General features: G+C 45.8%; 1 protein-coding gene across 2 annotated transcripts in view; it reads left to right on the top strand.

Annotated features, from left to right (window-relative positions):
• Znrf1 (zinc and ring finger 1) overlaps nt 1-27,805 on the top strand; it is a 96,073-nt gene that overhangs the window by 64,290 nt on the left and 3,978 nt on the right. For both annotated transcript variants that reach the window (XM_036187461.1, XM_036187462.1), the window contains exon 2: nt 17,979-18,074. In XM_036187461.1, coding sequence (XP_036043354.1) covers nt 17,979-18,074 — 96 coding nt within the window. The remainder of the gene's footprint in view (nt 1-17,978; nt 18,075-27,805) is intronic.

A 27,805-nucleotide genomic window follows, 5' to 3' on the forward strand; every position in this document is an offset into this window, starting at 1 on the left:
TGGTAGTGGTCTCTACATAGGCACATGCGATTGTTATCTGTGGCAGGAAGCAGCCTACAGACAGTGTCGGTTCTTAACCGACATTCTGCAGCACACACACTTCCCTGTCCTGCTTAACCTTCGCCCTGGTTTCAGCAGTTGCTGGAACTGAGGGGTAGCAGGTAGAAGTTCACTCCTCTGCTGAGAGTGAACTCCACCAGGCCCGCATACCCATAACTGGTCCTCTCTTTCCAGTAGTACATGGCCCTTCTTCACACTGTAGTAGAAAAGGAATCTCACATGCCAGGCCTAGAGGCTGTAGCAGTAAAAGAAAGGCTGCCTCCAAGGAACTTACTGTCACGGGGCCACTGACTTCAGAGGCAGCAGCAGTGACTGCTGAGAAGAAAGTGAAGCTGATGGCTGACGGGAGTGGAGGAGGGGCTGTTCTAGATGAGTGTTCTAAGGGTGTCATAGAGGGACCAAAAAGCAGGTGCAGCAAGGAGGGGGTGGGCAGGTAGGGAAGGCGGTCATCTCTCACTTGCTGCTAAGTGGTCAAGAGTCAGCTTTAGGATATTCTCATGGAAAGGTCATTGGTGACCGTAGCAAGTTTGGGATAGGTACAAGAGAGACAGGAAGGAGAGAAGTCAAGCTACTCAGTGCAAACTGCTTTTTCTATGTGCTTGAAATCCATCTGCCTCTGCTGGGGTTAAAGCGTGTCCCACCACAGACTCCTCTTAAATTATCAGATAAAATGACCCTGACTTTGGAATGTAGAGCACTAAGAGCCTGATTCAGTCTTCATCCTTAGAGTGTCATCAAGTAAATTACAAATGGCTGGACTATTCCTGAGATATCTATTATTGCGTGTTTCAGTCTTCCACCTGTAATCTTTCATTATGCAAATTTCTGAACTTTGACCTTAGACCCTTTAACAATCTAAATCTGTGAATCCATTTCTCAGAAAAGCAGTTACCTGACAACTTGATGTATTTTTTCTAGAGATAGATGGATCCTGAGTAGATCCCAAGAGTCCAAGAATCTGTCTATGAGGTATTTCACTAGATATACCTAGACTACTGAAGGCTCCACAACCACAGAATGGGATCTCTGTGGCCCTTTCTGTTTTCTTTCTTATGGGCCAGCCATTGACTCACCAATGGTAGAAATTATATTTGCTGTGTTGCTGTATATGAATGGACAGACTGACTGAATTGCCTATCTTGAGTGTGGCCAACAGCTACATTTTCACTGGTATCTAGAAAACATACTATACTCTATGGGCTGAAAGTTTATGCTCTACCCCCAACTCATGAATGGCGTCCCATGATCCCTGGTGTGATGGTGTTTGGAGGTAGGGTCTGTGGGACGTGTAGAGTCTTCATGACTGGGGCTGAGCCCTCAGAAGAGATTGAGACACCAGCACTCTCTACCATGTGAGGACACAAGAAGGCTGGTGCCTACAGACCAGGAAATGGGTTCTCACCAAACACCACATCTATTTGCACCTTGGATCTTGGACTTCTAAGTCGATAGGACTGTGAGAAATAAATATTTGCTGTTTAAGCCACCCAGTCCACAGTATTTAGTTATAGCAACCCAAACAGACTAAGATATCCCACATAAATTGTAGCAGGACCAAGGAATCACAATTACTGTTTTATTTTCTTTTTTGAGACAGAGTCTCACTATGTAACCCTGTCTGGCTTGGAACTCACGGATCCATCTGCCTCTGCCTCCAGAGTACTGGAATTATAGATGTACACTGCCATGCCTAGTAAATTCTGTTTTAGATAGGCTCTCTCTAGCCCTTGGCTGTCAGGAACTCACCACTGTGTAGACCAGGCTGGCCTTGAACTCACTGAGATCCTCCTGCCTCTGCCTCCTGAGATTACAGGCATGTGCCACCACCGAGGCTCTAACTCTACTTTTAAAATATGATGCTTTGGGCCAGGTTTGCTGTCACACACCTCTAATCCCAGCACTCGGGAGTCAGAGGCAGGCAGATCTCTGTAAGTTTGAGGCCAGCCTGGTCTACATAATGAGTTCCAGGACAGCCAGGGTTGTGTAGAGAGATCCTATCTCAAACAAAACAAACAAACAAGATTGGGTTCCCCCCAGACACCCTAGGAGAAAATCCATCCCCTGCCTTTCTAGTTTCTGGTGGCCATCCGCTCTTCCTGTTGTGACCCCTTCTTCCATCTTTGAAGCTACAGTGTAACTTGTCTTCAGATCTTTTCCCAACTGCTTCCCATAGTTGTATGTATTTCTTCCTTTGACATTCTCCTGTCCCCCTCCTTTCTTCATAAGGATGCGTGGGATTCTATAGGACCCACCAGGCAACCCCAGCCCATTGTAAGACTCTTAATTTATCACAGCTGTGTAGTCTTTTTGTTTGTTTGTTTGCTTTTCAAGACAGGGTTTCTCGCCTTTCCTGGATCTTGCTCTGTAGCCCAGGCTGGCCTCGAACTCACAACAGAGATCCACCTGCCTCTGCCTCCCAAGTGCTGGGATTAAAGGCATGCATCACCACCCCAGCACTGTGTAGTCTTTTATTCAGTGTAAGGTAACTTCACAGCAGGTTCTGGGATTAGGATGTGGATGTTTTTGTAGGGCCATTATTCTGCCTACCATATATTGTATAAATGTGTGCATGTATGCTGTGATTTAATGGTTAGGTTTGTAAAAGCACTCCTGATTTACAGCTGAGGTAGTTCAGTCAGTAAAGTGCTTGACTAGAAGACCTGAGTTGGATCCCAGAGCACACATACAAAAGATTGGGCTTGATGATGCATATTTTTAATACCAGGGCTGGGGAAGCAGAAACAAGCAGATCCCTACTTGGCAAGTTTTAGGCCAGTGAGAGACACTGTCTCCAAAAAAAAAAGGTAGACAATGCCTGAAAAATAATACCTGAGACTGCCCTCTGGCCCCCACATGCACACATGGTACACACACACACACATATGCATCTATACACAGTTTGGGAGATGAAGTGCCTAATGTTGACTTCATTTCTCTTGAGTAGAAGAAAAAGCATAAGAATACTAGAGTGCTGAATCTAGATCTGTATTTTTCTGTTTTGTTCTATCTGGGTGCTTGCTTTTTAATTCTTTCCACACATTTCAATAAGCAGTATTTGTCAATATTTATGTCCCTGAAGCCAATCTTCTGGGAAATTGGTGTGCTGACTGGAAATGAGGAAATGTTAAGACCAATATAAAAATAGTCTTCAAGGCAAAATGTCAAAGTGAAGAAGGAGTTTGCAGTTCTGTGGTCCTCTAATTTTATAAGCATTTATGAGTGAGAAGTCCAGTTCATAGGCAGCATACTGACATAGTATTTTGTCTACTGACTTATGCTTGACTGATAGAACATTCTGTTACAGACCTTTTGCTTGCCAGACAGATTGCTTGTTATTGTTAGGAGGTCCTTGACTTTCTTAACCTTGGCTCTCTTGCCACAGTAAAGATTTATGAGGTGTCCTGTGTTCCTGCTACCGTATTGAAGTCTTTTCTTCCAGCCTCCTTGTTCCCACCCTCGACTTCCTCATTTTTATCTACCAGTCAAGTAATCTGAGTCAGAGGAGAAGAAAAACAATAGAATACTCTGCCTTGCATGGCTTAGTAGATACTATTTTAGGGATCTTAGAATTGGAGGTGCTGGCCGGGCAGTGGTGGCACACACCTGTAATCCCAGCACTCGGGAGGTAGAGCCAGGAGGATCTCTGTGAGTTTGAGGCCAGCCTGGGCTACCAAGTGAGTTCCAGGAAAGGTGCAAAACTACACAGGGAAACCTTGTCTCGAAAAACCAAAAAAAAAAAATATATAGGTCCTTTTCATCTGTGCCGTACCTAGGAACTCTCGAGGAAATTCTTTTGACCCTTTTGGTCAGTACCTCCTAGTACTCTAGGATCTTTCTTCCTAGCTGTGGCTGACAGAAAAGCAGGAGGACTTTGTAGACACTGACACTCCTTTGGTAGAGCTGAGTGCTGGCCACTGCCTTCAGGAAAACTCCATCCTACTCTTCTGGCATCTTTCTCTTTACATGTCATTTGAAAACACATGTGGCCTTTGGAACGATGTCCTAAGTATCTGCCTCCATGTGCTCTGCTGTATAAGTACAGCTGAGCAGAGGATGTGCCAATGAGGAGAGCCAGAGCTAAGTCCAAGCAAGAATCCAGATCTTTATTGCTACTATGTGCTGGGGCCCAAGCTTGAGCTGATAGTTTTTGAGCCGTGGACATGACCAGCATATATTTTGTAATCTGGGATTATAGTAAGTACCTCAGAAGAACCTTCTAGTGGACTTCCAGTGATATGAAGGCCAGGACCACTGGTATTAACAGATGTTAAGTTGCACAGTGCAAACAAATAGTTTTATTCTATATGAGCAACTAAGTATCATGGCCAAGAACCTGGAAACAACCTAGATGCCCATCAGCTGAAGAATGGATTAAGAAAATGTGGTACATATACACAATGGAGTACTACTCAGCAGAGAAAAACAATGACAGCATGAAATCTGCAGGCAAATGGCTGGAACTAGAAAATATCATCCTGAGTGAGGTAACCCAGACCCAGAAGGACAAATATGGTATGTACTCATTCTAGATATAAAGCAAAGAACAATCAGACTGCAACCCACAGAACCAGGGAGGCTAATATAGCAGGGGGGACCCTAGGATGACTGTGGCTTATAATAAGTTTTGGTTTTACTCAGTCACTGGGCAAGCTTTAGTGAAACATTTCACTATTAGGATAAGAATTTGTACTGTATCAAGCTGATAAAAAAATAAAAAATAGGGTTGAGGATTTAGCTCAGTGGTGGAGTGCTTGCCTAGCAAGCGCAAGGCCCTAGGTTTGATCCTCAGCTCAAAAAAATAAAATAAAAAATAAATAAAAAAGTATCATAGCCATTTGCCAGTAAGTCTAGTATTATAACAATCATGATCTGCTAATATGTTCAAGCATTTTCTCTCTTGTTGAAAAATTCCAATCCGCTGATGGGGTGGACAGTGCCTTTAGAAACTCTTTTATTTTTCTTTGTTAACTGTTCCCTTTTCTCCTTCTTAACTGACCTTTTCTTCTCCACACATTCATGCTTGTTCTCTCCCCCCTCCTCTCTCTCCCTCTTCCTTCCTTCCTCACTCCCCTCCTTTCCTGTATTAAAAGAGGGAATCTGGAAGTGGGAGAGATGGCTTAGAGGTGAAGAGTACCAACTGCTCTTCCAGAGGACACGGCTTTGATTCCCAGCACCCACATGGCAGTTTGTAACTACTGTCTGTAGTGATGTGCAGACATATATGCAGGCAGAACACCAATACACATATAATAAATGAATAAAACAAAACAAAATTGGCATCTCTAGAGAGAAGAACGGAAGCTAATTGAGTATTGGGATTTTTAACTATATCAGTAAAGAGCCCCAGGACTTAGAAAACAACTCTGTCCAGTGGAGGAGAAAGCCTGCCACAAGGCAGTTCCAAGACCAGTCCTGTCTTCTTTGGAAGTTTGTTGAAGATTGTTGCTACAATGAGACTCTGTTTACACCCCCAGTGCCTAGCTCCAGTTCTGTCCCTAGAGCTGGAAGATGTGATACTCCTTTCTGTTACAACAGAGACAACTCACAAGTCATTTGCCATTTGCCCTGTTTACTTAAAGACCAGTTTGTTTGTTTGTTTGTTTGTTTTTCCTTGTTTGGTTTTGGGTTTATTTGTTGACTAGGTGTGGTAGTTTGAATGTAATTGGCCCCCATAAGCTCATAGAGAGTGGCACTATTAGGGGGTGTGGCTTTGTTGGAGTGAGTATGTCCTTGTTGGGGTGGGCTTTGAGGTTTCCTATGCTCAGGATTACACCCCACCCCCCCCCCCCCTGCAGCGAGTTGATTTCCTGTTGCCTGCAAGATGTAGCACTCTCAGCTGCTCCAGCACCATATCTGCCTGCACACTGCCATGTTCTCTGTCATGATGATAATGGACTGAACCTCTGAACTGGAAGTGAGCCATTCCAAGTTTTTAAATGTTTTCTTTATAAGAGTTGCCGTTGTCCTGTGGTGGCACACGCCTTTAATCCCAGCACTCGGGAGGCAGAGCCAGGAGAATCTCTGTGAGTTAGAGACCAGCCTGGTCTACAGAGCAAGTTCCAGGACAGGCTCCAAAGCTACACAGAGAAACCCTGTCTCCAAAAACAAACAAACAAACAAAGTTGTCGTGGTCTCGGTGTCTCTTCACAGCAATAAAAACCCTAAGACACAGGGTCTCACTATATAGCCCTGGGTATTCTGAAACTTGCTATGTAGACCAAGGCTAGTCTTGTACTCAGAGATCCAGCTGCCTTTGCCTCTTGAGTGCTGGAATTAAAGGCTACTACTGCTTCTGGTCTAGTTTGGGAGGATCTAGGAGAGATGGCTTAGAAGTTGAGTGGTCATTGTACTTGCTTCCTGTAACTGATGTCATGAGGAACAAGTTAGGGAATCCGTCTGTTCTTGAAGAGTATTCTTTGGCATTGCCCAAACACTAGAAAGTCCACACTAGCAGTGGTCAGGATTATTGGGTCCCAGGAACATAGGTATGTGGCCTGTTGGAGATTGAAATGGACACAGGAGAGTCAGGTGAAAGTAGAAAGAACATGGTACTCAGCTAAATAAGCATGTTACAGCTGGATTTATCCATCTTCATTGCCTAGCTTTTAGGTAATCCCTGGTGTCTGGGAACTAGAAGAAACTCTGGCTTGATCCTTTGTATACTGGGTAAGCTTCCATTTTCAACAGAGGGTTGAAATCCATCCTTTAAATAAGATATCTCCAAAATGCAAGCCAAATACTTCCTTCTGGAGACCTTGTACCCATGTTTTTTGAGGGGCGGTTGGGATGCCTGTAAACTTGTCCAAGCATGGTAGCCAAGTGACAAGAAATAATAAATCAGTGTTCATCTTGCCCAGTAATTGGAAACCTGATTTCACGTTCAGGCTAAGGTTTCATTTTCTTGTACCGATCAGGCTTGGGTCACCATGTTCTTGTCTCCATCGACCACCCTGCCCCCTGCTAAGTAGCCCTTCTTACAACTTAAATGGGTTCAAAGGGAAGAGATGTGGAACAGGGACTAGCCTGAGCTCCTGCTTCTGGCAGGTGCTGCTTTCAGTCTCCATACGGCTGGAGTGCTGCAGGGGCAGCCTGGGCTTGTCATGTAGCAGGATGGGTTGGAGCCCCCAGGTGCCTCTGCATACTGTCCCCTTTGCTTCCCGCTGTAGATATCTTCGCTGAACCTGTTCTGGTTTGCAGCAAGTGAACAAGAATAACTTTACTGATCGAGCCTATAATTTGTTTAAATGTCCATTTTTTTCATATACTCATTGTATATACTCAAACATTAGCAACTCAAAAAAATTGGTGTTCAGGAGGGCAACAGTGGCACATGCCTTTAATGCCAGTACTTGAGAAGTAGAGGTAGGAAGGTCTCCCTGAGTTTGAGGCCTTCCTGCTCTACATAGTGAGTTCTAGGACTCATAGTTCTAGGTCTACATAGTGAGTTCAAAACTACAGAATAGAGAGACCTGATTTCAAAAAAAGCTGAGCGGTGGTGACGCACGCCTTTAATCCCAGCACTTGGGAGGCAGAGGCAGGCGGATCTCTGTGAGTGAGGTCCAGGACAGCCAGGACTGTTACACAGAGAAAAAAAAGTGATTTGTATCTTTATTTGAACATTCACAAATCTTGCCTTTGGGCTTTAAAGCAATACTGGATAGGAGTCTGAGAGCTCTGTGGATATCGCTAAGTAGTTTGTACAGGCTCCTGTGCCTGCCAAACTTCGTTGTTTGTTTGTTCCCCTGACTCCTAGTCTGGCCCTCTTCCCCCAGGCTAGTACAGAATCCAGAACAGTAGAAGTATGCCAGGTACCAGGGCTGCTTGAATGTAGTCTGCTAGAGTAAAGAATAGAGATACTTTTGAGAGAATTGTATACTGAGTAAAACTTGAACTCTTTTGGTTTTTCAAGACAAGGTTTCTCTGTGTAGCCTTGGCCGTACTGACTCTCTGGGTAGACCAGGCTGGCCTTGAACTCACAGAGATCTACCTGCCTCTGCCTCCCTAGTGCTGGGATTAAAGGTGTGTGCCACTACTACCCAGCTAAAAATTGGGAATCTAACAGAAAATAGCTAGACATAATACTAATATGTCAATAGGTGATACATACATTGAAAATTATTTGTGTGTGGATTATTACTGGTTTGTTTTTGGTGTTAAAGCAGGGTATCACTTTTTAGCCAGGCTGCTCTGGAACTCAGTATGTATTCTAAGCTGGCTTTGAACTTGAAACAATCCTACAACCTGAGCCTCTTAAGTGTTGAGATTATAATTATAGAAGTGAGCCTCCATAGTGTACTAAATATGTATACCCAAAGAAGAATAGGGATATCAGAACAGACAGGATTCTGGAATAGGTGCATAGCTCCTTGACTTCCAGTGCCATCCATTTACTTAATTGAGCTGAGCAGGGAGCAAGGAGCATGTAGGTAGAGCCCAGAGGACAGTAGAAAGCTACAGAAAAACAAACGAATGAAAAGAAGCTATGAGGGAAGAGATGCTTAACATCCAAGCAGTGGAATATACTAAAAGGAGAAGGATTGCATCAGTCTGGGCATACTAAAAGGAGAAGGTATATACGTATCAGTCATGGTAGGCTGGGACTAGGTTGTAATGCAGTAGCAGTCCTATGAGCTCAGCTGCTTAGTTCCGTACATTATTGTCTCTTGGTTGGTCATATGCAGTGCCAGTCAAGAGTAGGGACTCTGTCCACTCTTGGTAGTTGTTACTCAGGGACCCAAGCTGACAGAAGCTATGTCTCCCTGTGAGTGTCACATTGCGAGTAGCTTGGTGACTCATATACCAACTTGAAGTCCGCTTGGATAAGAAAGTAGATTCATAATTCATTAGCTAAAGTGTATTTCAAACCCACCCTTAACTTCAAGGGGAACTTGTTTTGTTTTGTTTTGAGACAGGGTTTCTCTGTGTAGCACTGACTGTCCAGGAACTCACTCTGTAGACCAGGCTTGACTTGAACTCAGAGATTCTGCCTAACTTCAAGGGGAATAAGCAAATTCAGTGCTACTCTATTCTGGAAAGCTAGAAATAATCGAGCAGTAGCACTCAGGACTTACTGCTAGAGAAATAATGAAAGAAAGGATAAAAATTTTATCTAAAGAAATACTTGAGTCTGCATCCTAATAACATTTCGGAAGTCTTATGGTGAAAAGAAAAATCTTTCAAGTTTCAGGCCAAATAAACAAATTATTTACAAAGGAAAAGGAATTAAATTCCACATTGCCTGTTTGCAACACCTGGAAGCTAGGAGATGGTGAAATGTCTTCTGTAAACCACTAAGGATTCAAGGAATACAAAGACTCTTGTACTCAGAGGAAAGAAAGGGCTTTGAGCTTGTGTAAGGATTCAGAGTGTGTGCTCTCCACTTCCCCACTGTCTTTGTCCTTAATGTGCTCAGATGCTTTGCTCTTGCTATTGAGGTGTTGTGGGTGCGTGTGGCAGCCAGAGGTTGTGCCAGATGTTTTTTATTCACTTCCCCACCTCATTTTAAGACAGGATCTTTTTTTTTTTTCCTCTTGAGACAGGGTTTCTCTGTGTAGTCCTGGTTATCCTTGAACTCACAAAGATCTACCTGCCTCTGCCTCCCAGGTGCTGGGATTAAAAGCATATGTCACCACCACCCGGCCTTGAGACAGTGTCTCTTACTGACCTTGGAGTTCACCCATTGGCTAGACCAGATGACCAGGAAACCCCAAGAAATTTCCTGTCTCTGCTTCCCCAGTGATGAGGTTACTGGTGTATACCGCCTTGCTGGACTTTTTTCACATGGGTACTAGGGACTTGAACTCAGGTCCTCATGCTTGCATGGCATGTCCTTTTCTGACTGAACCATTTCCCCAACCCCTCTTGTTCTTCTGAAACATCCACATCTCTGCTCACTTGTCACCTCTTTCCTGAAAGTCTACTGCATCTAAATTCCCCATCATAGCCTCACACTTTGTCTAGTGTCTCATTATGAACTTCCAGCAAATCTGAGTGATGTTTAACTGTGCACCTACCAGTATGTACGTTATTTTAGCGGAGCCACCTAAACTTCCAAATGTCGGCTGCATGTCGTCTCCTGCAGTTTAGCTTTTTCATTTATTTACTTTTTCCTTTTTTTGAGACCAAGTCTCAGATAGCACAGGCTGGCCTCAAACTCACTATGTACCTGAGGATGCCAGGTTGTAGCATTCACCACCACACTTGGTACAGACTTTTGTAATTCAGGTAAAATTGTGACAATGAAATCTCAAACCTGAAGTTTATATTTGATAAATGTTAACAGATGCATACACATGTATAACTTAAATCCTCCTCTAAATGTAGAACACCATCATTCCCTGAAACTTCTCACATTACCTTCTCTGTCGACCTCTGTCCCAACGCCAGCCAGTCCCTAAGAGACAGCCACCATATTCTGGTTCTTCTCACAAGCCGTAGTTTTGCCTGTTCTAAAGTTGCTCTAATTAGTCATACTGTGAGTCCTAATGACCCTCGCTGAACATGTTTTTAATGTTCATTCATGTTGCATGTATCAGTAGTCATTAGCTGTTACTGCTGAGTGAGTTTTCCCATTGTAATCTGGGTACGTATCAGAGCATTTTTATCCCTTCTGTTAAAGGACAGTTAGGCTATTTCCGATTTTTGCTTGTTGTTAATAAAACCGTGATATATAATTTTATAAATACCTACTTATAGACATATGCTTTCATCTGGTAGGGGTGGGGACAGAGGAATTGCTTTGATCATAGTCTAGGAGTGTGTCTTATAAGAAACAAACCCACCTTTTTCCAAATGGCTGTCATTCCAGCCTTTCATGTTACAGCTGTTCCATATCCTCACCCACATTTGGTGATGTCAGTTTTATTATTTGACATTTTACCAGACACATGTATTATGGTTCTCCAAAGAAACAGAAACTGTGCGCATGCATACATGCATGTGTACATACGTGAAGAGATTTATTATAGGAATTGATTGACATGATTTGTGAGGCTGAGAAATCCCATAGTCTGATATCTGCAAACTGGAAATCAGGAAAGCCAGTGGTGTTTCTTTGTTAATTTTTTTCCCAATGATGTTTCCAGAAAGGGCAATAGTATCAACCTCAGCCCTAAGCAAAAGTCCAGTGTCCCATGGAGCAGTCAGGCAGACTGAGAATGGAGACCTCACTTTTTTATTGCATTTGAGCCCTCAGCTGATTATATGAGACCTACCCACACTGGGGAGGGCAGTCGGCTTTGTGGTGTCTACCCAATCTGATGGCAGTGTTTGGAAGCACACTTCCAGAAACACCCAGGGATAACACTTAGCCAAATATCTGGGGACCCTATCACCCAGTTATGTTCACATGTGTGCACACACACGTGCACTCCTTGGCTCTAGAAGAGCATTGCAGAGGCCAAGTCCCAAAAGAGAACTTCTGGGTCTTTCTGTGCCCAGAATTGTCTTCAGGAGGCAAAACTCAAACCTCAGTTCCTCCATTGATATATTGTACATTGGGTTTTTGAAGGGGAGAGGATGTGGAGAGAAAAATATATGTGTCTTTGTGCTTGAAGAATGTGGAACATATGGTATAGAAATATTTGGAGTGGCCGGGAGGTGGTGGCGCACGCCTTTCATCCCAGCACCCAAGAGGCAGAGGTAGACAGACAGATCTCTGAGTGAGTTCCAGGACAGCCTGGGCCACACAGAGAAACTGTCTCAAAAAACCAAAAAAGAAGAAATGTTTGGAGTGTCCCCTGTGGTATCTTTGTCATCTGTTTATATTAAATCCCACTTAGTCATCGTGTAGCCAAGTCCTATTTCATTGTCAGTAAGCATCACCACATGTGGCAGGAAAAACTGATGCAGGCATCTGGGAACTGCCTGGGAGAACAGAATTGGGGTGGCACCCTCGGGCTCCCAGCTGAGAGGTGCCACATCATTCCTCTTCGTACAGATAGGAGGCCCCTCTAGGGTGTGCAGCCCTTGCCACCCTGGTTGCTTCTTTTGATGACTCCACCTTTAGGTGATCCCAAAGACAGGCAGAACTGGGGCAGCCATTAAAATAGCGCATCAGCATCGGGAGGGTGGGAGAGAAACTGGAGCAACAAGCAGCCAGCTCTTGGGCCTGCCCAGGAAATCAGGTCTTAAAGGAGAAGGTTCCAGTTTGGGAAAATAAGAAGTCCATCCGTGTCCAGAGCATGGAGATTCTTACCTTACATTGTAGATTATCTGGGAGGTGGCTAGGGAGCGCTCTGGGACCAGTTATCCCACCTGCTGCTGTGGTCAGACTGAGAAGCCAGGTTAGCCTGCCCCAGGAAGAAGCTTTTTAGTTCACATGACTATGGGCTTCCTTGAGGTCACTCTTGATTCACCTGCCAGTGGTCCTAACCTGACATTGTGAGTGGGCTGGCTTGACCTGGCACAGGGCAGACTTACCTTCTCTTGGCTTGAGTCTCTGATAGGTAACTGAATGCCAAAGGATTCCCACTTAAACAGGGCACTTGTAAAAAGGAAGCAGCTGGGCTCTGGCCTTTGCTTTTCTACCTGAGAAAGGAGAGCAATTGGATCTTCATTATGTCCTTTGTTGGCTACTCTTGATTGAATCTTGTAGCAAATTTGCATGATGGAGCCACCAAGCACAGAATCAGGCCAGCGCATATTAATGCACTCCTTCCTCATTTGAGACATTAGCGGAACAGGTCAAGGGACCAGCTGGATAAGCCACCACCCCTCTCAGTGCACTGACAGGAGACAAGTTACTTAGCCAACAAGCTTTAACCAGTGGCAGCGGCCAGTGTGGCACCCACCCGTGTGGAGACAGGGGCTAGGAGAAGCTCCAGGTGTGCCAGGTGAGTCCTTCAAGAGCACTTGGGAGTGTCTTGAGGAGACCACCTCTGGTTTTCTCTGGAAGCTTTTAGTCACTCTGAAGCACTGCTGGGACCTCTCAGGAGGTCTGAGAAAGTCATGTGGCTTGGCTGCCTCTGCAGACCTTTGGTTTGTCTTGGTTTGCAAGACTGATTTTCATTCAGTGCAGACTTCCTTCCAAAATGGGATGAAGATTTCCAAGAAATTTTAACCCTCAGATAGTTCATAAATATCAGTATTTGTCATTCCATAGGGCGTTGGTGCTGAGTCAAGACTGGACAGATACAAGAAAAGATTGGGGCGGTAAAGTGGTAGAATCCGTCTTGATCATCGGATGACCTTTCAGGAAAGAAGGTGGGGACATTAGCTTTTCCCCCTAGCCCTCCATTTCTTTTTCTTCCCCTCTTACTTTTTGCCCTTTGTTTTCATTTGAAAGGTAATAGACAAGCAGGGCTGCAGACTCTGTGCCAAATAGAGTGCTGAATTCTGGAATGCTACACTGACAGAATTCCTAGAAAAAAAAATTACTACTCATGTTTAAGGATTATCTAGAAACATGGCTGTGGGGCATTGCAGAAGTGAATTAAAGACTGTGTCTGTGTTCTGTTTGCTGCTGACCCCTTCCCCTGTGCTGGTCAGCCAGTGAGACAGCAGGATGCTGGCTTGTGGCCAGATTTGCTGGGTGTCAGCTCTCTGTTTCTAGCTCTGTTAATGCTGAACAAGTTACTTGAGCTTTTGACCTTCCCTGTGTTTCTATGAAATAGAGCTAATATAGCACCTGCCTATTGGTAGTACTTGCACTGTATGATAAATAAGAAGCTGTGTACAGCACAGTGGCTGTCTTTAGAAATGACTCAGTAAGCCGGGCGGTGGTTATTCCAGCACTCGGGAGGCAGAGCCAAGCGGATCTCTGTGAGTTCAAGGCCAGCCTGGGCTACAGAGCAAGATCCAGGAAAGGCACAAAGCTACACAGAGAAACTTTGTCTCGAAAAACAAAAACAAACAAACAAACAAAAAAGGACTCAGTAAGTGCAAAATACTACTTACCTATTACATTGCAAGAGGAGACTTGCTTCCACATTGGTGGGATGGAAAGTACCAGTGGTGGGGCCCAACGGAGTCTATGAGGCTAGGCCCTTCTTGTCTGCGAGTATATCCACTTAGTCTTGGTCTGATCAAGTCCTTCCTCTAACCCTTCCTTCCTCATCGTTTATTGCTCTAGGCCTGATGATGATGTTATCTCGTTCAATCATTGCAAACATGAGGTGGATTTCTCCATTTTTTCCCAGTAATAAAACTGAGGGCCGGCCAGGCAGTGGTAGTGCACACCTTTAATCCCAGCACTCGGGAGGCAGAGGCAGGTGGATCTCTGTGAGTTCAAAGCCAGCCTGGGCTACAGAGTGAGCTCCAGGACAGCCAGGGCTACACAGAGAAACCTTGTCTCGAAAACAAAAAACAAAACCAAAATCTGACGGCCAAGAAGGGACATACTACTTGCCAAGGACTTGAGTCTAGAAAACCCTGGGCTTGGGCTGGAGAGATGGATGGTTCAGAGGTTAAGAGCACTGACTGCTCTTCCAGAGGTCCTGAGTTCAATTCCCAGCAACCACATGGTGGCTCACAACCATCTGTATTGAGATCTGGTGCCCTCTTCTGGCCTGCAAACATGTGCAGACAGAACACTGTACATGTAATAAAAATTTTAGGAGAAAAGAAAGAAAGAAAGAAACCCCTGGTCTTCTTGTCATTCTCTGATTGCATAAAAATCGTCCCTAATTACTTCACAGGCCTGTTAAAATGAAAGTACTGAGAGGTATGGACTCTGCTTTAGTTAAAACAGGATTCTCCCAACACACTGTTCTTCATCTACCAGAGGTAATATTTCCCAACTCACCTCTTTCTCAAAATCCCATGGCCAACTTTTTCTTCCCTGATGGAAAGAACTTTGGACTGAGACCTAAGAAGACCCAGTGTAGTCTCAGCTGGACTGCCTCAGTACGTGACCTTACACTGCTCCAAGGCCTTCCTGGGGCCTGCTCCCTTTCAGTATAATGGAGAGATTGCTCTAAACCCAAGACCCTTGCCTTTTATCCCTTAGGATATAAACGTCTGGTGATGTTAGACCTTGCTGAGTGGCCTGCTTGCCAGTATCTCAGCACTAACTCCGCCCCTTCTCCTTCACACTGAAACACCTCACACATAAATGCAGGACTGCTGTGATGTTGTTTCAGGCATTACCTGAATCTTCTCAGAAGTGCTGGGGAAATATGCAGCATGGGAAGTTAAACTTTTTCTAGTAACAGATCACTTGATTATCTCTGTGTCTGTGCCCAGGCTGGGGTTGGAGGGCAGGTCTGGAATGACTCCTTCCATGCTGCTGTAGCCCAGCCCTCAGCCTGCACACAGTGCTAACAGGGAGTGCAGCAGACAGGTATTCTCTAAGCCGTTTACATTCTTAAGAAACCTTGCTCGGGGCCTGGAGAGATGGCTCAGTGGTTAAGAGCTCTTCCAGAGGTTCTGAGTTCAATTCCCAGCAACCACATGGTGGCTCACAACCATCCATAATTCGATCTGGCGCCCTCTTCTGGCCTGTAAGCATACGTGCAGACAGAATACTGTATACATAATTAATAAATAAATTTAAAAAAAAAAAGAAACCTTGCTCTTTTGAGTTGGAAACATCAGTAAATCTCTTGTAAACACAGAAGAACTTAAGTTGGAAATGAAGTGTCTTATCCTAAAACTCAGTCTTTTCCTCATCTCTCCATTGCCTATGTGACACTGGGTCTGCACATACATTCCTAACCTGGCTTACAAAGATAAGCAGCCTAGTTTTGCCAGAAAACTAGGGACAGCGTACCCTATCTGAAGCTTCTAACAGTCTTCTGGTTCTGTTACTTATGAACTCGTAACCATGCAGAGGTCAGATATTGGTACTGTTTCTAAGACCTTAGGTGAGGCATTTAGATGCTGAGAATTTTTACGGAACTAGGCGGAAGGAATAGGGGCAAAGCCATGGAGTCCACTTGAGCTGTAATTAGCTGAGTGTCTTCTGTTTGGTCCTATAGCATTATCATTACTGGCTATGGTGCCACATACCTGTTGTTGTTGTTGTTGTTGTTGTTGAGAGGTGGGGGTTGAAACAGGGTTTCTCTCTGTAGTCCTAGAACTAACTCTGTAGACCAGGCTGGCTTCGAGTTCACAGAGATCCACCTGCCTCTGCCTCCTGAGTGCTGGGATTAAAGGTGTGTGCCACCACACCTGGCTTTTTTTTGGTGGGGGGTTGTTTTGTTTTTGAGGGGGTTCATTATCATTGAGGAGAAGACTTGAAGACTTGAAGGAAGTACTCTATGTGACTTGCTTCCTGTTTCTGTGCCGCTTTACCCCAGGCACAGCTTTCCATACAGATTGGCAAGGCATCATATGAGCAACACTGGGGCAGGTGTGGACTCCTCTAGCTTGGGACTCAAAACTGTGTGTTTGAATGCTTTTATCTGTTTCTTTAAAAATGTTTCAGGGGAGGCAGTGGCAGGCGGATCTCTGAGTTCAAGGCCAGCCTGGTCTAGAGAGTGAGTTCCAGGACAGCCAGGGTTACACAGAGAAACCCTGTCTGGAAAAACCAAACAAACAAAAGCATTAGCTGCTCTTGCAGAGGACCCAGTTTTGGTTCCCAGGACCCACATGGTAACTCACCACCATCTGTGACTCCAGTTCCAGGGGATCTGATGCCCTCTTCTGACCTCCATGGCACCAAGCATACATGTGCTGCACATACATGTATGCAAGCAAAACACACAAATTTAAAAAATAATATTGTAGATGATCATTACCAGCATCAAACTATGAAAATGCTAACTGAAAACTAATGGAACAGTGAAATCCCTGTAACAGTAGCTAGGTGCATTATGTTATGTTAGCCCATCCAGACCAGGTAAGAGTCATTGTTACAGCCAGGCAGTGGTGGTTTACGCCTTTAATCCCAGCGCTCAGGAGGCAGAGGCAGGTGGATCTCTATGAGTTCAGGACAGCCAGAGCTACACAGAGAAACCCTGGCTTGAAAACAGAAACAAAAAAGTCATTGTTAACAAAGAAAGAAGCTGTGATATACACAAATGGATGCAGACAAATCAATAACTTTTCAAAGTTGGTGGTTCTATGCTAGAATTTGCATGCAAAGAATTTATCTCTGAAACTGTTCAATGATATAAAATGGAAAAGATTAAAATAATAACAATTCATCTGTCTTACTACTGGGCATGTTCATCAGTGCATTAGCTTGCTTGGGGGCGGGGAGGAACCAAACCATTTGTGTGTGTGTGTGTGTGTGTGTGTGTGTGTGTGTGTGTGTGTGTGTGTGTGTGTTTAGCTTTGCTTAATTGTAGTTCAACTCAGAATATTCTTGACCAAATTTTACCAGTGCTGTTACAATGCTGAGGAAACCCTTGGTGTATAACAGTCCAGATTACCCTAGGAGTAAAATAGCAGATTCCAATGTCCTGTGTTCACCTCACATTGAAAAGAGTGTTTGGGAGCACTCTGAAGAGCAGCGCCTGCTCTTCCCCCGCCCTGCTCACATACTTCTTATCGGAGATAGCTGCCTTAGTTTCAAGGGAGGCAAAGGATTCTCCATGAAGGATGAATGAAGGTACTACCCCTGGGTGGGTGAGTTGAGGGTTGGAGGTGCAGGTGACGCAGTGACCCTTCCCTTGGCAGAGACGGAAGGTGGTGAACTCTGTTATTTAACGATCACTCGGCTGCCTTGGCTTGCTGCTTCCCTGCCCTTGTTGGCTACTGGCCCCACTGAAAAGAGTCTAAGAGAACATGAACCTCGAGTCAGCAAGCTCCGCCAAATGCTGTGTGGCAGAGCACCCTAGTGAAAGCTGAAGGCCGGGGAGAAAGCGGGGAGCTCAGTGGCTTAATGAAGGAGAAATTGGTCTTGGCTTTGTCCACATTGTCTCTGTCCAGAGCGCTGGTTCCACACAGTTGTTGTGCTTGAGCATGTCCATACTGACCATGGATATCTGGATTTGGAGAAGGTATTTCATGCTGTTTTTCTCTCTTTCTTTTAGGTTTCAAGTGCCCCATTTGCTCCAAGTCTGTGGCTTCCGATGAGATGGAAATGCACTTTATAATGTGTCTGAGCAAACCTCGCCTCTCCTACAATGGTAAGGCTGTCTATCTATCTCATCTGCTTCCTGATGTCAAGATGAGTTGGACAGTTGGGGGCATAGCCTCCAGGTGTGTGGGAGGCTCTGTGTTTTCTTTTAGCAGCAGTATCTGTGTAGTAGTGAGGAACCTGCTGTTCCAAAGAGCCTTGGTTATAAGTTGGGGTGGCTGAGGAATGGCCAAGGAAGGCAGGTCCCTGGTCAGGGCTGTAGTGGTGAGAAGGTTCTCAGCATTTTTTTGAGTATTGTATCCCTACTCAAAAATTTCAAGGACTGGATATGTAGCTCAGTGGTAAAATGCTTGCCTGACATGCACAAGGCCCTGAATTCCATTTTAGCAACATCCCCACTCCCATCATATTTTGTAAATTTTAGATTTTCTAACAAGATTATATCTCTTACTTGCTGGCCACAGGATCCCAGTTGCAGGAGGGCATGTTATCCGTCTTGGTACATACAGCCTGAAGACCTCTGGACATGCCAGAAGGCCAAGCACAGGGCAGGCTGGTGGTCCTGCCTTTCCTCCCAGTGAGCCAGCCCTCTTCTCCAGCAGACAGCCTTTTCTTTCCTCTGTGACCGCCATGCTCCTGGGTCTGCTGCTTTACCCTTCCCCTGCTCAAGCTGGGCTTTGTCCATTGCCCATCTCTGCCTAGGACCATGGAAAGAGGAGCTTTCCCTTATCTCCTAGCTTGCGGCAGTCATGGCCTCAAGTACTCTATTCACTTTGTCTCACATGTGTTGAGACCTTATGAAGACTGTTTTGTCCTGTGGGTTGCTGGCAAGAGCTCTCTCTAGACACTGCCTTTGCTGTCATAGCACAAAGAAGCTTCACAGGGGGCTTGGCCTGGGAGAACTTGGCTTTTAGAGTCATTGGGGAGAACTTTGTAATAACTGTGTCTGTGGCAGACAAAGTGATGTCAGGACTATGCAAAACAAAGTCACTTCACCTGCTTATATGGGAAATGGGAAGGTGAGGGTCTCCGGCTCCTTTCCCAGAGAACCCAGGTCTTCCTGTGGACCATCACTTGAGTGGCTGGTGCTGCTGGTCCATCCTTCTCACCAGCAACCCGGGGAAGTCCCCTTAGGGCAGTGGTCCTCAACCTTCCTAGTGTTGGACCCTTTAATACAGTTCCTCATGCTGTAGTGACCCCCACCATAAAATTATGTTCATTGCTACTTCATAACTGTAATTTTGCTACTGTTATAAATCATCATGTAAATATCTGATATGCAGGGTATCTGATATGTGACCCCTGTGAAAGGGTTGTTCATCCCCAAAGGGGTCACGCCCCACATGTTAAATCATTACCTTGAGGAAGGGAAGGTTGGCCACCTGAGACAGAGCCACTGTGGTTCCCTCTGCTCCTTGGTTTTCTCTCATCCTTGACATGACCTCTCCCTGTCTGTAAGCTCCAGACTTGCAGTTCAGGGCTGTCTTTCAGAGACAGGCTTTCCCGCCAGAGGCAGGGAGGCCAGCCACCTCTAGCCCTGAGAGTAGAGTTTATCCTAAGGTGATGGAGGAGCTTCAGAGCCCATGTCTGGCTTCTCTGTACACATGACTAATGCAGAAAGGAGGCTGTGGCCCCATGGACACCTCATACTCAGTCTATTTTTTCTTTTCTCTGAAGACACTAGAGGTAAAAGGACAGTATTTGGGGCAGGGTGTGGTGCCTCTTGCCTTTAATCCCAGCACTCTGGAGGCAGATGCAGGTGGATCTCTGAGTTCCAGAACAGCCAGCCAAGGATACACAGAGAAACCCTTGGGGGGGGGAGGGGACGACCAGTGTTTGTCACCTGGGTCCTTAGGCCAAAGCTTCCCAGCAAGAGCTCTGAGCTTCCTTTGGTTTTACTAGTAACATGTTCTACCTAGTTTCTCACCACCCCAGTCTCACATACTTTACCTTTTCTACTTTAAAAACAATAAAACAAACAACAGGTCCAAAAAGAGGACTCAGCAGTTAAGAGTTTGGCTGCTCTTCCAGGGGACCTGAATTCAATTCCCAGCACCAGCACAGACATACATACAGGTAAAACACCTATACACATGAATAAATCTTTAAAGTTTTAAAAGAAAAAGTAAGGAGGAAATCTCTGGCTAGAAGCCAGGCGCTCTTGGGACCTCTCTAGAAAGGGCCGGTGTGAAGCTTTCTTCAGTGGTGGTGACATTCTGTTTCCTCATGAAAGGTGACTGGAGGGACTGCAGAGTTGGCTTAGTGGTTAAGAGCCCTTGTTCTTGGCCCTCAAATGAAGGTTCACCATCTCCTTGGACACCAGGCACATGTGGTACATAGACATACATGCAGACAAAACATTTATACAGACAAAATAGTAAAATAAATCTTTTTTTTAAATTGGGTTGGGGATTTAGCTCAGCAGTAGAGTGCTTGCCTAGCAAGCGCAAGGCCCTGGGTTCGATCCTCAGCTCCAAAAAAATGTGACTAGAAGGCTGAGAACGCAGCTCAGGAGTCGAGTGCATGCCTCTGGTGTATGAGGCTCTATACTCCATTCCCAGAAGTGGGGAAAAGGGGGGGGGGGCACAAGTGAACTGGAAAGCAAGCTCTGGAACCTCCTGGTCACAGCCCTGGAGACCTACACATGCACACACATTCACTTACACCTTCCACAGTTGCTGGCTCCAATTGAGGAAATTTTTATAAAATTTATGATAGTTATATAAGATGAAATTTAGTTACCACTAAAGGACAAAAGTAGAAGCCTCCTAAATGAGGCAGATAGAAAGTAGTATTTTTCTTATTATGAGGGTTGGCCCAAGTGAAAGGTTGGAAGGCCTCCAGTAGTTGCCTGCCAGATTATTTTTTAAAACTTAGGGGAAGCAAGACCAGTTTTACTAGTCCAGCAAGTGCTCGGAGAAGAAGAGAGCTGGCACCTGGTGCCGCTAGGGAAGGTCTCAGGCAGGCAGGCCAGTGACCATCAGAGACCCCGCTGGAGGGACTGGGCAGGGGGCAAGCCCCAGGCAGCGGCCATTAGTATTCTTACCCTTGTGGGCCTTCCTGGCAGCCCTGGAACCTAAGACTCCTAGATGCTGAAGGAGTTACAGAGAAGAGAGGAAGGAGGTAAGGAGCCCTCTGGGTAAACATGATTGCCCTCAGTGCCTGTATCTTTCTCTTCCTAAACTCTGGCCATCATACTGCCCAGGTAGCAATACAGAAGCCCCTGAGATGGAGGTGTGACTTTCCCTTAGCAGAAGAGCATGTGACAGGGTGGTGGTGGCACACGCCTTTAATCCCAGCACTCAGGAGGCAGAGACAGGCAGATCCCTGAGTTTGAGGACAGCCTGGGCTACGAGAGAAACCCTGTCTTGACAAACCAAACACGGATGAGGAAGAAAAAGAAGGAGGAAGAGGAAGAAAGAAAGGAAGAGGGAAAAAGCAAAGGACAGAAGAAGGGATATTCTGGTGAGGCAGGTGTTCTGCTACAGCGTCAAGAACATGGCAACCAGTGTGCTGCCTCAGTAGATGCTGGGAATTCTGTTCTGGGGTACAGCCCATGCCTGGCTTCTTGCTTTATGATGCTGTCTCTTCTCTGCCAAGAGGTATTGCCCTGTGTTCAGAGCTCTGAACATGCTTTTGTGTGCGCTCCTCCTCCTCTCCTGGTCATCTACTGTGTCCCTGTGTCCCTGCCCACATGTGGGTGTGTACCATTGCCCACAAGTGGAGGCCAGAGGACAACATGGTGAGGACTATGTGGGTTCCAGGGATTGGACTTGGGTTGTCGGGCTCTGCAGCAAGTTACCTACTGTGCCATCTTGCCAGCCCAACATACTTTCTTGGAGGAAGTGGGACATGTATGTGCATATGTGGGTGCATGTAAAAGGCCAGAGGTCAACATCAGATGTCTTTCTCACCTTTAATTTTTTTTAGATTGGCTTATTTTATGTGTATGAATGTTTTACCTGCATGCATATGAGTGTACCACATGCATGCCCTGTGCCCTTGGAGGTCAGAATATGGTATCAGACCCCCTGGAACTAGAGTTGCTGATGTTGTGAGCCTCTAGGTGGGTGCTGGTAACTGAACCCAGGTCTTCTGCAAAAGCAACAAGTGCACTTAACTACTGAGCCATCTCTCCAGTCACCTCTTCTTATTTTTTGAGATTTTTTGAGGTCAGTCTCTCACTGAACCTACAGCTCACGGATTTGGCTAGGCTGGCTGGCTAGTGAACTCTAGAGATCCTCCTGTCCCTGCCTTTTCGGTGCTGGAGTTAGAGACACGCGCCGACATGCTGAGTTTCTAGATAGGTGCTAGGAATGTGAACACATATTGTGTCTGAGTGGCAGGCACTTTACCAACTGAGTCCTCTCCCTAGCCCACATAAGCTGTCAGAGACTAGAGGAGAGGACACTGCATGGAGAAGCTGGAAACAGCTTTTGTGACTGTGAAACATCCCAGGCCTTTACTTTATCTAATTGGCTTTACCCCCCTGGATATCCTCATTGCAGCCAAATTTGTCAAAACATTGGATTACACCTCATAAAATCCAGGGGTTGCACACGAATCCTAAATCGTCTTTTAATAAAAACCCAGAGCCAGATAGTGGTAAATGCTGAAAGATCAGAGAGACAAAGGAACAAGCCACAGCCAGTTCTCACCTCACCAACTCCTCAACCAATCTCCATGAATCCTCAAGCTGAATGCCTCTGAGTCCTCACGCCTTATATGCCTTTCTCTGCCCGGCCATTTCACTTCCTATCTCAACCTTCCTAGTGCTGTGATTAGTGGTGTGTGTGCTTCCCAGATACTGGCAGCAAAGGCATGAGATCTCAAGTGCTGGGATTAAAGGCTGTGACTTCCAAGTACTGGGGTTAAAGGTGTGTGCCACCACTGCCTGCCTCTGTTTCTCTCCTTGACTGGATCAATCTCTTGTAGCCCAGTGTGGCCTTGAACTCACAGAGATTCAGACAGATCTCTGTCTCTGCCTCCCGAATGCTAGACTTAAAGGTGTGTGCCACCACTGCCTGACCTCTGTGACTGACTCTGACCTTTGATCTTCAGGCGGGTTTTATTAGAGTACCACAAAAATATCACCACCACAAGGGGTATTGGAACAAGATTCCTCTGCTGATAGGAGACGCTCAGCTTAAGATCTCAGGAGAGGACACTCCAGCATTACTAAGAAAGGAGTCAGAGAACTTTGTCCTGTCTGCCAACATATTGGGCCAGCAGCAGCTCTGTACTTGCCAGAGATGGTGTAAGACCAAACCTGTGCCTTACCCATACCTTCTGCTAGGAGTTTTCCCTTTTCTTCCATCCTCCTTATTGACATGCTGCAAGGGGGAATGTAGATGCATGCTCCTGCTCTTAGCCAAGTCTGGGCTGGGCCTCGGCCTTCCCTCCCAAGCTCCATGCCACCAAGAGTTCTGGGGCTCCTTGGTGAGTGCCTTGCCAGAGCACTCAACAGGTCAGCTAAGTCTTAGGATGTCAGAGGCAACGGTGCTGACCCTCAGACCGCCCTATCCATTGTGAGCACCTGGAGACCCCATACACCTTACAGAAACAGGAAGCTTCAGCTCCCTGTGAGATGGGTATTGTTTTTAAGCCACAAGAGAAGTTACTCATGGCCTGGACCTTTAAAGGAAACAGGTAGGATGACAAGAACTCAGGCTTAGAGTCATGGCAGCTGCATAGATGTCCCTCTGCCAGGGTCTGCAGGACTCTCTGAGGTTTCGCCAAAATTCTTGGTCTATAGCTGGCTTAGGAAAGCAGGGGCCCTTTTCTTCTTCTTCTTCTTCTTCTTCTTCTTCTTCTTCTTCTTCTTCTTCTTCTTCTTCTTCTTCTTCTTCTTCCTCCTCCTCCTCCTCCTCCTCCTCCTCCTCCTCCTCCTCCTCCCCCTCCCCTTCCCCCTCTTCCTCCTCCTCCTCCTCCCCCTCCCCTTCCCCCTCCTCCTCCTCCTCCTCAGCATGTCAAGGAGCACTTGAGTCCATCTGCATTGTCATCTGCATGTGTACCGTGTCCAGGGTCTTTGGCTTCACGCCACATAGTCCCTGTCTGAGAGTTTGGAAGTCTCATAGAAGGGCTTGATAGCCAAGCCTCTGCTTCTAATCCTCTTTCTGATCCCAGGGACATCTGGCAGCTGCTCATTCTCAGAGCCCTTATTGAAACAGGAAGTTTTAAAGAGACCTCTTGAGGATCTTTGCTCTTCCTATCCTCTGCTCCCTAGGTTCTGGGCTAGGTATGGGCACTACTGGATTAACCACACTGTCAGATCCTATGCCTCTTTTTTTTTTTTTCTTTTTTTTTTTTTCATTACAGTATGTGTGTGTGTGTGTGTGTGTGTGTGTGTGTGTGTGTGTGTGTGTGTGTACACAACTTGGGAGCAGTTCTCTCCTTTAACCATTGTGGGTCTGGAGAGCAAACTCAAGTCTTCAGGCTCGTGGCAGGCACCTTTATGTACTAAGCCATCTCGCCAACCCCGATTCCAAGCCTCTTACTCTTTTGGGCCACCCTAGAACCTCCAGGTGGCCTTCCACAGCCTCGGTCTCAGTGTTTTCTGTTTCCTGCTCTATGTCAGCCTAACATGGTAGATTCAGTTCTCCATACCGTGCTGCCGACACCCAGGCTGGCCAGTAAAGTCCATAAAATTGCTTTGTGGCCGGGCAGTGGTGGTGCACACCTGTAATCCCAGCACTCGGGAGGCAGAGGCAGGTGGATCTCTGTGAGTTCCAAGACAGCTTCCAAAAGCTACAGAGAAACCCTGTCTCAAAAAACAAAACCAAAAAAAAAAAAATTGCTTTGTGAAGAGGCCATGAAAAGTGTGAATTTTATCAATAGGTGTTCAGTCTGGGTCCGCTAGTCCTTCGCTAACAAATGTTCAGGGATCCTGAATGAATCCTGTGGATCCTAAATGAATCACCCTGTTCTCCCTGCTCTAGTGTGATGTACACTTTGAAGAAAGAAAAGTCAAGTCAATCCTATTGAGGAAGAAAGCCTCTGAGCCAGATCTCCGTATCTGCTCCCCACCCCACTCTAGCACCTGGGGGCCACATGGGCTCAGCGGGTGCAGATGGAACAGTGAGCATGACTATACAGGAAGTCTGTTTTCTTGGGTTCACTGCTGAACCATTGGTAAGGGGTTCCCAAGGAAAACTTGTGGAATCTAGGGAAGAGAGGGGACAAAGGTTATCAAGGGCTATAGCCTGAAAGTCCATGTCAGGGGTAAGATGCCCCAGAGAAAATGGGGAAGAAATGGCCAAGGATATCTCCAGGATGACTCCACTGTCTCTAGACTAAGCGAGTTTTCCTCTGTTGAGGGTTCTGCTCTCCAGTATGTTACCATGAAAAGCATCAGGCATAGCCCATTTGAAAGCCTTTGCAGTAAACACCTGTCCCCTGGGCCCTGCATCATATTACATCTCCTTTGTCTATTCACAGTCCATCTAACCTTTTACTACATTCTCAAGTAAAAAGTAAGATGCAGATCCCAGGTGTCTTAGTCAGGTGAAGAGACACCATGACCACAGCAACTCTTTTGTTTTGTTTTGTTTTTCGAGACAAGGTTTCTCTGTGTAGTTTTAGAGCCTATCCTGGATCTCGGTCTGTAGACCAGGCTGGCCTTGAACTCAGAGATGGGCCTGGCTCTGCCTCCTGAGCTCTGGGATTAAAGGCACGTACCACTACACCCAGCTTCAGTGCAGTTCTTTGTTGAGGATTTCAAGTATAAAAGTAGTATGTGTTCAATCATTCAAAACAATATAAAAGAACATCAATGTGATTTACTTCTCACCCTACTTTCTGTCACTTTAAAAGTGACACTTTAAAGGTATTTTTCAAGATTTTTCTTTTTTTTTTTTTTTCAAGACAGGGTTTCTCTGTGTAGTTTTGGTGCCTGTCCTAGATCTTGCTTTGTAGACCAAGTTGGCCTCGAACTCACAGAGATCTGTCAGGCTTTGCCTTCCGAGTGCTGGGATTAAAGGTGTGCACCAACTGCCGCCTGGCTCAAGATTTTTCTTTACCTGCACAAAGTTGTATGTGGTATCTAGTGCTTTAAATGAATGGAATTGGCCACTTTTGGGTGTTCTACACTTGCCAGGTTTGGAGTATATGAGATGACAGTGTTGTGGCAGACCATTGTCCATCTCCTTTCTAAGTTCATATTACACTTTCTGTTGTATCCTTGGCTTAGCTAAATGTTAAAAGAGAAAATTATGACCATATGTTGTCCCAGTGGCCAGGAAACCCACGTGATTCTCTCACAACTCCTAAGGATAGGAATGTCAATATCAAATTTTTATCTATTTTATTCCTTTGCCCCTCCCTCTTATTTTTCCTGAGACAAGGTTTCTCTGGAACTTACTCTGTAGACCAGGCTGGCCTCAAACTCAGAGATCCACCTCCCAAGAGCTGGGATTAAAGGTGTGTGCCACCACCACCCAGCTAAATAATCCATATTTTATGGGTCCATAATAGTTTTCTTTCCACCAAAAAATCAGGACACAAACCACAGTGAAAAGAGAAGCCCCAGAACAAAGGCCCTAGTCCTGGACCATCCTCAAGTCCCCTGACAATGGCAAGACGTGACTTCTCTGGTTTCCTCATTCACAGGATGAACGTGACACTGAGTGCCTTGCCTAGCTTAGAAGATCCTTCAACTCAAATAGAAACATAGACACAGAATCTCATTTGTTTTGTTTTGTTTTTGTTTTGTGGGGTTTTTTGTTTGTTTTTTTGTTGTTGACGTTTTTGTGGGTTTTTTGTTTGTTTGTTTGTTTGTGTTTTTGTTTTTTTAGCTGAGAATCGAACCCAGGGCCTTGTGCTTGCTAGGCAAGCGCTCTACCACTGAGCTAATCCCCAGCCCCAGAATCTCATCTTGAGCATTGCTCGAGCTGAGGACTGATAGTCTGCTCGGTGGAAGGTGATCTAAGCCGTTCTTCCTGGACAGCCACAGCCTGCTCACTTGAGGTTCTGTTGTGGTTTGGGTGATTTCCGGGTGACTCCATGTCACCTCTGCATTACCAGGCCTGTCTATGGCTTTACTGGAGTTTAGTCTAAACTTTCTCCTTGGACAGTCTCTTTAGTCTGTTCTCTGTACATGTTGCCCCATCTCTTTCTGAACCCCACATCTAGACTAAAGCAGATTTCTGGAACCCTCCATTGGTATGTGTCTGTGGAGATACTCAGTAGACAACTCTGGATTCATCGCTCTCTAGCCCTGCCTTTTCCTGTGGAGTCTCTTCATGACTTGGGCATGCTATTGCCCTGCCCCTGTTAGCACATGGGCTGTTGCTGCATGCTCAGAGCTGGCCTCCAGAGTGAGCTCCCTTCTCCACCTCTAGTACCTCTTGGCTAAGCAGAGGAGACTGAGGTTCCACAGCTCGAAGCTGCCCTAGGGACTTGGCTTCACCCCTGCTATGACTCCTTAGGCTCTTTGCAACCTGACTTAGCCCATTTCCTCAAGTTCCCAAGTGTCTGACACTGTTTCCTTTGTCTGGAACTTAATCGCTCCCACCCCAGCCTGTGCCTTTGACTCATATCATTGAGAACTTCTCCAAAGCTGTCCTCGAACCGTCTGAGTACGCCCTTTTCTTCCACACCCTAATACCTGGTTCAAGCAAGCTTCTGGTTCAGAAGGCTCTTCTAGTTACTGCTTATTTCTCCCATTGCTGTTCCCCCACACAAAGCAGACATGGTGCTTTGGATCATGTAAGTAGTTCCGAGACCTGTGTTTGCTCTGTGCCTCCCACCTGCTTCGGATTAACCCCGTTGGTCTCCCTGTCT

Source organism: Onychomys torridus, chromosome 5, assembly GCF_903995425.1.
Source record: "Onychomys torridus chromosome 5, mOncTor1.1, whole genome shotgun sequence".
NCBI classification, from domain to species: Eukaryota; Metazoa; Chordata; class Mammalia; order Rodentia; family Cricetidae; genus Onychomys; species Onychomys torridus.